The sequence below is a fragment of the Erigeron canadensis genome, chromosome 9 (assembly GCF_010389155.1).
Source record: "Erigeron canadensis isolate Cc75 chromosome 9, C_canadensis_v1, whole genome shotgun sequence".
Taxonomy (NCBI): Eukaryota; Viridiplantae; Streptophyta; class Magnoliopsida; order Asterales; family Asteraceae; genus Erigeron; species Erigeron canadensis.
In genome coordinates this window covers 33,817,453-33,827,418 of record NC_057769.1, presented here as the reverse complement: position 1 = coordinate 33,827,418, position 9,966 = coordinate 33,817,453, and the positions used below count along the sequence as shown (strand labels likewise).

Here is a 9,966-nt window from a genome sequence, read left to right as displayed (position 1 = left end):
GTTTAGTCTAAAAATCTTCATAATTAATAGGATCGTAGAAAATCAGAAGGTGAGATTAATAAAAAGAATTAGTAGATTACATGTGTTAACAAGTGGATATATTAAATTTAATGCTGGAAAGTACGAGTAATAGAAATAATAGAAGGTAGGACCGAAAAAAGTGGATAGATGATTTGGTGAAGAAGAAAGTAAAATATTTAGGAAAGCAAGAACACAACCAAACGGTGGTCGTTGTCCATTTGATTCCCTCACACGCGTCGCCACAACCTCGGATTCCAAACACACATTCCATTCCAGTTTCGTAAATCACATTTCAGTTCCGTCCATTAATCAATCATTTCTCAATTAATAATACTCTCTACTTGCTCACTCACACTCCCCCTTTATTCTCTTCACCAAATTATTACTAGTAGTATATTTTACTACTCATTTTTTATATTTTTATTTTTCTTCAATTTCATGAAGGAATTCAATCAATTGAAGCTTTTGTAATTCATTTTCTGATTGTACCCATGAATCAGGTAATTTTTTTTTTACTTTATTTACTTGCATTTTGTTTATTACTTACTTAAGGAATCTTTTTTTTGTATGTTCTTAATACGGGAATTTGTAATTTTTGAAAAAGTTTTGAGCTTTGCATTTTGTTTGACCTTTTAATGTGTATTTTCTATGTGGGTAATTTAGTTTTATGTGAATCTTGAAATATATGTGTTGTGATATATATAATTTAGTATATGCTTTAAATTTAAGGTTTTTTGGGTAATGAGGTTATGTTTCACACTTAGTATGGGTATTTAAAGATGTTTTTTTTAATGGGAATTACTGTAAGTATAATAATATTGGTTTAAGCTGCATTTTTTGATGTGGATTGTAATTTTGTTACAGGTTTTATTAAGTGTAGAAAAACATTTGAGCTTAGAATAGTTAGTAAAATTGCTCGTGAGAAAATTTGCTCGATTAAGTAACTTCATTTCGAGCTCAAGTTTGAGAGATTACGAGATTAGTAAAGATGAACTTACACTAAGACGAGCTTGAACGACTTGATAAATATTAAATAGTCAAACCTTAGTTACAACCTTAGTTACACTGATGTTTTATATTGGCATCTACATATGGGTCGAAAGAGCTTGAGAGTCCTTATGTGCTTGAGTTTGGATCATTATATGTTTTAACCTCGAGTCTTGTACTCATATTGAAATTAGGTTAGATATCGTGGATTTATTTGCTTGTTTTTTATGTTAATTAAGCACGTAGCTTCGAAAGACAACCTTTTCTTTTGGTTTGCGGTGTTTTGACTCTTTGCTCTATTCTGTGCTACTGCTTCCTTATGTTGTCTCCTTTATTCGTCTCAGTAGAAACTGCTACTTAACTTTTCTAACTTAAAACTTTGCAAAATGCAATTATGATAAGCACTCTTTAGATTCAATTAGAGCAAGAAAATAGAAGTTAGCCTGGTTGGTTCTTTGTGTCAACAACAAATGAGCGCATAGTACCAACCAAAATAATTGAGTGGAGAGGTACATCTAGAAATTTTAATTAATATGTCAATGACAAAACTACCTTATCCCTAAGGAAACAATATGAGCGGATAGTATCAACCAAAAGAATTGAGTGGAGAGGCACATCTAGAGATCTTTACTGCTCATTGAATTTATGAACGTGCAAAATATTACCTTGTTATTTTCATAAGTTCCAGTTTTTTTTGTGTGTGGAAATGTTATTGCAAGTTCTTAATATTTGGAGTGTACGGACTCCAAATGAACATGAATTGTACATTTCTAATTTCAGACCGTCAATAACAAGGAAGAAGTTATTATGAGTTTGTATTGAAGAGCTACAAACTTCTTAAGTAGAAAAAGAGTAACATCATGAATTTATTCATTTATGTTTGTGTTAGGCAGTGATTGGGTAACTCTTCTTCCCAAACAAATGTGTGTGTATGACACATAGACAAACATGTAGATCAATGGTTGCTTAAGCACCTTTGCAAGAACAATGGTTTTTGGCTTAATCTTGTATGATAATTATTGATGCAAAATGGTGAGAAGTGCTGATGAGTTGTGCATATACCCTCTATCCAGACTCTAGAGTTCTGGGTTACGTAGGATATCAAAATATGAACAATGAGCATTTTCTCTTCTTAGTATGCTGTTTTCCTTATCCTGCATGTTTCTTGTGTCAATTTTGTTTTCTATAGGTTGAAGAAGATTCTTTATATCATTCTTTAGGGGAAGAAGCAATTGATGTTGATTGTTTACTTGTGGAACCACGGTCTGATCAAGTTTCAGTAAGTGGTGTATGGTGTTTTGAAGACAATCTCAGGAAGTCGGTAAAAACGGAAGATGGTCCCTTCAGTTTAGGTACCTCTGACCGATTTTAGTTTTTGTGGAATAGAATTAACTTACTCTATTTAGCATAGTAATGTTGCAACGATTTTTAATTATAGGTGTGCAATTTGCCAATTTGATTGACACATTGTTTCCAGCAAAGAGTGAAGCTAAATAACCATGATTATCCTATTCTCATAAATATAATTTTTTTACCGTTGGTTTTTGTGCACAAGCTTCTTGTTTAGTTTTGGTAGTGAAGGGTGTTTTAGAGATTAGACTAATTGCCAATCATTTCTCATTTATTGAAGGGATTTATAGACATTTCTCATCATTGTTCCACAATATCTTTGTGCTCTGCTTTATTCAGCCCTCCCTTCGAAAGACTATCTTTACTCTAATTGAAACCTGTTTTTGCATGTTTTTTTATGTCATAATCACCAGTTGCATGTACTAGAGCCTAGAAGAAGTACCGCAAATGGAATTTTGTTGATGTCAAGCTGGTAACAAATTACTAAAATATATATTTCATCTATCTCAATACGAAAAATGTACATATTAATAGTCCTAGGTTTAAAAGTTAAAAAGTAGAATTGTCTATGATGAAGCAGTAGTATCGTCCCAACTTGTGATGATTGTATATTAAGTGTATGCATTTATCTTTCTCGATAGTCGGTAGGAAAAGTGTGCATATTATTAATACTACGTTTGCAATCCAAAGTACAAAAATGTGACTTGTTATGGTGGAGCAGTTCTATTTCTGACTACTAATGGAAGTTGCTTTTTACCTCTCATAAAGGTATCCCATGCTCAGATACAAATGCAGAAGGTGTACATACAGCAAAGCTCAATGTATGTTTTCTTCTTCATCCTCAAGCTGATTGTATAATGTTACTCTGGGTTCAAGTTACATATTTTTGGCTGTATAATAGTTCCATTCCGCATTTGTAACTTATAAGTTTTTTGATGGCTATTAACTTTTTGGAGATCATTTTAATTGGTCGTTAACACTTGAGATGCTGTGTAGCATTGAGGGATCTGTCAAATTATGGGCGTATTAAAGTTAAAGGGTAAGTTAAATAGCTTTAGGATCTAATCTAGGGTGCAGTTTTTATAGTTCATGAAATAGTTGCGCCAATGTCTGTACAACAAGTTCAGTGAGAGTATAATATAAAAAATTGAAATGTACTAAGGAAGTATACGCTATGTGTCATAAGTAACTTGTTTAACCATAATATGTAACATGCTGTGGAAGACTTGTTAAATATAAGATCAGAAATTCCACTAGACCCGCGGCGTATTTTGTCGTATCTAACTGGTACTTCAGTGAATAAGATTCGCACTTAGTTATTTATGTATTTATCTTGTATTTATCTTTATGAAATAGCATATTTGTAGGCACATGATGTTTTGCCGCATGAAGTTGGAGTGGGTGGCCTTCTAACAGAAAATGGTGTCTCTCCTTGTGATGATTATCTTCTAGGTGCTTTACAGATCATTCCTTTTTTTTATCACTATAATTTAGAGATGGCAAAATGGGTGGGCGATGAACTCTGCAGGAGGCCTAATCAGGTTGAGGTCAAAATGAATACTTTTCTAATAGGATCTGTGTTCGATTGACGTTTAACACTTCTTTCCAGTAAAAATAAATTAGGTGACTACCGGGTTAAAGATGATTGCAAAAGTTGTATTGTTTCAACAATAATTTAAAAATCTGAATAGAAATATGGATTAATGAATGAGTTCATTTTTGGTGAATTTCGATACATTCCACCCCTTTTCTTATCATTTACTAGTTTAACCCATTAGAGTTGGAACATAACCTGAATTGACCCATGCATAAGTAATTGGGTCTAAAGTTGCAGTATGCCAATATCTATTACATTACTATTCATTACCAACAATTTACATATTTTCTACAGATGTTGGATATGGTGAGCATGGTGCTTGTATGGACTATGTTTCCAATGAATTGTTGCATGTTGGTGATTCTGGTTTAGAAAGCCCATTTCCTGTTTTCAGCAGCAGTGAGAAGGGCAGTTTCGGGATACAAAATTCATTGACAGAAAGCATCGTAAATTCTGGATGCCAGAATTATTTCCTTGGCAAGACAATGTGTGACTTCGAAAACAAATTTGACGATTATTCGACATCCTTTATAGAGGAAGAAAATAACGAAGATACTATGTCTCCTGGTTTTACAAAAAACGGAGTGGAAATTACTCCATCTTGTCAAGATTTATCCACAAACTCTGCTAAAGATCTTGCTGTTGGTGCAGTCTCGTTCAAAAGATCGCGTAAGCCTACCAAGCGATACATTGATGAGTCATCAACTTTGAGTCTTATGAAGTGTAAGAAGAGAAGGGAAGTTTCTGTGGCGCCAAAAGTCAAAATATCGGGGGTAGGGCGTCCCAAAAAGGAGGTGGAACCTAAAGAGAAAGAAGAAATGGAATCGTCAGAAATCTATTTTGCTAAAGCTATCCAAGTACCATTTATTTCTCAAAGTCCTGCAGAAGTACAGAAAAAGAATTCGCCTCCCCCTGATGCAGCAAGGAAAATGCAGCCTGCAACTTCACCTTCACCAGTTGTAGTAAGGAAATTGCTGCCTGCAATTTCACCTTCACCTGTTGCAACAGTAAGGATAATGCTGCCTGCATCTTTTTAACAATATTGAATTCTTTCTTTTTTGAGTTGTTCCTATTAACACAAGTCACATACCTTCTTTCACTTGTAAGCTAATCTATAGAGATTGCATAATTGGGTGCGAAAGGTTGGATCAGGTTGGGCCAATACGAAACATTTATTATGCAAAACTTAAATTGTTAATTTTTCATCATAATTTTGTATTAAGAATACACTTTGGGGGACTTTCAACCCATATGATGCATTTGACCTCTTAGATATAAAACATAACCCAATTTGGCTCACCCATTAAGTACATGGATCAAAAACAGCTTCTTTAGTGTGAACTCTTACAGAATTACTGTCAATTGAATAATGAAGACAAAGAATCATTTTTTTTCTGAAAATGGGAAGTCTTTATTTTGTAACCTGAAGACTATGAAATTACATGTTATTCCACAGATTGAAAACCGCATTGAGAATTATTCAAGCGAATCTGATGATGATTCTGAGACAATGATAAGATCTATAGCGACTGGGAATCAGAGAAAGCTTCACCGAGTATGGAGTGTTTCAGAAGTGAAAAAGCTGATTGATGGTGTTGCTCATTTCGGTGTAGGGAAATGGACTCATATAAAAAAATTACTCTTTTCATCATCAGTTCATCGAACGCCTGTAGATTTGAAGGTACTTTTCATCTGTTATAACGTGACGGTATTTGTATTTTCATGTAAATCTAAGAGTTCCTTTTATAAAAGTCTTTTCTATTAGTTTTTTAATTTTGAAATATTTTCACAGGACAAATGGCGAAATCTTTTAAAGGCAAGTTGTGCACTAAAGGGGAGTGGGATGGAGGTTAGTTGTCTTTATTCTCTTTTCGTCTGCAGATGTCATGGTTTTAGTAATTCTTTTCCCCCCACCCCACCATGTTTTGTGACAGTCTTTATTATCATAGCCATAGTTTACTTTACGAAGAAGTCTGTTGGGTTTTACTCATGTAAAAGGCTGTAAATAACAGTTGGTGGTCACTTGGCGGCCAACCATCTTTTAGAATTAATTTCATTTCACGGAGGAGGTCCTTTTTTGGTTAACTTTTAACCTACCCAACTAGCTTAAAAACTAATAATGAAATCCCCTAACTCAGAAATGGGTACTCCCTTTCTTAAAAGTTACATTTTGACTTTCAATAATCAAATGACTTACTTTTCAACTTTGATCACTTTTGAAGATTCGAAGTATAGATGGATAATTACATATTTACATTAAACGTCATCATAAGAATTGTTATCTTCTTTTTTTTTTTGAAGGCCATAAGAGTAGGTATCTGTCATTGTATCATCAGCAGTCACCCACAGTGCTTCAAAATATATTCACATTGGTTGGTTTTCAGTTTTCGCACACTTTCGTGCTTCAAAAAAATAACATACACTTTGGATGCTTGCCTTACATTATATGTAAGGTGACAGATTTTTTTTCTTATAACAAATACTAGAAATTGAAAATGGTTGGCGTTGAATTACTAATACTATCTACAACAGTTGTCTCATTTGGAAAATACTAGGTTCATGTCCCTAAAATCTCTTTTGACAATCTAATAGTAGTTAAATTGAGCAGTATTCCTAAATATCCCTTGGATAATGACGAGATTAAATAACATTTTTGCAAATTCTATTGGTGATGATGATTCGGATCCACAAGATTGTGTTTTCGATATTTGATTTATTCGTTGTACTTGATTTTTATTGAAAGTTTGTTACATGCAAACCCTTAAGAAAATTCACCAGAAGCTGAATTGAATGTATGCTATTGCAGGATGAGCAAAAACGAAGTCAGCCATGGCGACCTTTGCCAAAATCAATCTTGTGCCGTGTAAGGGAACTTGCATCTGCTTATCCATACCCACGAGAGGGCAACTCGAAGATTTCAAAATCTAAATTTCCACTTGCACACCACGTCTCATCTCCTGCGAGGATCAAGGGTAATAAGGTTCCTGTAGTTTGATAAATGTTGTGTACAGAAAATAATATGGTACTTCCCATTGAAGAAAAAGTGACCTTGATCAAGTTCCGTTTGAGTCCATTGTTAGAGTAGTTGCTTATTGATAAAAATATGTAGCCTATCATTCTGATTACTCCCTGCTGGCATTGCAATGCACATAATGAATTTTCACTAGAAATCTTGGAATTTTATTTCGATAGTTTTGACCACTCAACAAAGACTCACTAACCTTGTATCTTTGTTTGCATTTTCTGTAGCACAACGTGGCACCACGCTAATCTATTATCTATATGCATCTTGCACGTTTCATTTGGGTTATTTGCCACTTATCGACTTAGCCATTAGTTTTTCTTTGTTGCCACTTTTTTACTTCACCAAAACTGGACATGCTATATTTCCTTTTCAAGTTTTGGTGAGATAAAAGAACAGAGGTTAATAAAGAGAGAAACTGGTTATTGTATGCATATATGATGGTTTAAAAAGAAAAAAGAAATCTGATGTTACAGTGTTTTGATATTGATAAAGTTTATATCATTGGAGAAAATCTAGAGAAATGAAACTTGCCTTTTGTTCTTTTTTTTTTTTTTTTTTGAATTGCAGTGGTGATTGGATTTAGCGACATACTTCTTCATCGTCCGGTAGTGATCGACCACGTCACCAGCACAGTCAATCCGAGGGCATGACTGGCGGTGGAAGTCCCACTACCGTTCTGGGAGAAACCAGTTAAATACTAGAGAAAAACCTCATGTCCCACCTCATTGGCAAGGATTTCCCAATATACTTTTAAAAGGTTTCGAACCCATAACCAATATTTGACTGAAAGACATAAGGGGCTTTGAATGTACAGTCCGTAGCTAGTGGGTACCCGTCGTTGACCACCCGATCTCTCCAGCTAAGGTAATTGAAGACAATATAGTTTGTGAGTAAGAATCGTTAGAACGTGTTGGAGTCAACCGGGGAGTATCACCTTTAAGACTCCAAACTCCAAAGTAGAAATAATATGATTCATTTTTTTTTTTTAATGGATTAGTAAATAATGAAACATGACTATTTTTGCTTTTGTCTTGTAGAAAAGTAGAAAACACATGATCTTCAGAAAGAAACTTGTTTTTCCTTGTTTTTTTAGTATTCGTTGTTTAGATTTATAAGATTGAGTTCGACCTACAAGCTTTGTCTTACAACTTACAAGTAATCTACCAAATTCGTTTGACGGCTACTGACACATAACATAATGATTCAAGATTTACAGATCAAATCATCCAAGATAATATCGAAAATTACACACACAAAAAATAGCATAAAACAACAATTGAAGATAGATAAAAGTTACCTAATATGAAAAGGTATATCCTAGATTGAAAGATGAAAAATGGGATGTGTTAAGATTTAGGTTCAACATAACGGAAGCACCAATTTCCAGTGAGCAGAATCAATCCCTGCATCACATTCTTAAGAGGATGGGAGAGAGAGTGTTTTGGTTGTTTGTTAAATTATTATGTTTGTGTATGTATAGATGAAAATGTCGCCGCCGCCGTCACCAACTGTCGTTGCTACCGCTACAACGCGGACATTTGTTTAGTAGTATAATGTACATGGCATAAAAAAAGTACCAAATATCTAGAAAAAACCACAACTAAGCAAAAAATCTTAATTGTCATGTAAATAAAACGAAGATTTTTGTGGTATGGGACTATGGGTCCTAAATTTTCATCATCGTTGAGACATGTAGGTCCTTTGAAACGTTCAGATCCTTAAAAATGAGATTTTTATCTAAAAATTTCATAAGATGAAATTATGTCTTGCCTTGCCTGACATAGAAGTCGATGGTTGTGGGATGTTTTTCGATAACTTAGGACGTTTTCCAGTGACGTATACATGTTTAATAACCTGCATGTACATCTTAAAAAAAATCCGCCATAAGAATTGGAGTAATTGATTATCACGTATAGTTAAATTAGGGACCTATGTCATATGTCATGGCTTAAAAGAGAATAAAGACAAAATCTAACATAACTTGTTCATTCAAATTATAGATTACACTTTGTCATATGAAAAGGACATGTTTTATTTTAATGTATATTTCTAAAAGAAAGTTTTTTGAAAAAGTAAGTTGTTATTCTAGACGTAAGAAAATCAGACATTACCTGTTCATTCAAATAATTATAGATTACAGTTTGTCATATGAAAATGACGTGTTTTATTTTAGGGAAATGATTAATCCTTCTAATTAAATAGCCTAAAGATTTTCCTAATTATGAGATGATGACATGTGAAAAAATCATGGGACAAAATTAGAAAAGAGAATGAGTGGATAACTCATATCACTTTCTAATAGTTTTAGAATGATTTTTAAATAATTCTTTAGGAGGATTGAATTGATCATTTTCCTTTATTTTAATGTATGTACTACAACTAATAAAACTTGATACAGTTGATATGGTCAAGCTAGCTAACTATATAATGTCAAAAACCACAAACGGTATGGTACGACAACTAGAACAGTTGATATACACACGAATGTATGGTACACGTGGCATATAAAAATAGACTTAAATGTATAAGCCACTAACCGAAAAATGATATGATGTCCATTTGGGAATAGGTATGTATGTATGTATGGAGTGGTGCGTAGCAGAAGGGAGCATGGGGAAGAATTAAAAGCCATAGTAAGTCAAGTCTAGAGTAGATATATGTCGTATATGTATTTGATTTGATATCGAGATACACGAGCTGCCAGCGAATCCCATTCCCGTCCAAAATGTTAACTGACTCATAACTTCCCTCTGCACCACCAACATGTGATCATTATTTCCCATATTCAATTAACTACTTTTGTGATTTGATCATTTTTACCGTGAAAAGCAACACCCAATTATATTGTTTTAGACAATCGAGCAAATGACATGTAAATAGTTTTACCCTTAATTACCTACGGTAAAAGGACTGTTTATTTGGAAAAAAAATTCCGGCCCAGCCCGCAAAGAATAAAATTAATCTAACCCTTAACATATGTTTTCAA

At 33.7% G+C, this 9,966-nt stretch overlaps 1 protein-coding gene across 1 annotated transcript; it reads left to right on the top strand.

Moving 5' to 3' along the window:
* The first annotated feature begins 258 nt into the window (after positions 1-258).
* LOC122583999 lies at positions 259-7,125 on the top strand. Its single transcript, XM_043756368.1, has 8 exons — positions 259-521; positions 2,198-2,360; positions 3,127-3,179; positions 3,726-3,810; positions 4,250-4,962; positions 5,412-5,636; positions 5,748-5,804; positions 6,762-7,125. The coding sequence occupies exons 1-8, from the start codon at positions 513-515 to the stop codon at positions 6,948-6,950; spliced, it is 1,494 nt and encodes a 497-aa protein (XP_043612303.1). The 5' UTR covers positions 259-512; the 3' UTR covers positions 6,951-7,125.
* The last annotated feature ends 2,841 nt before the right edge of the window (positions 7,126-9,966 follow it).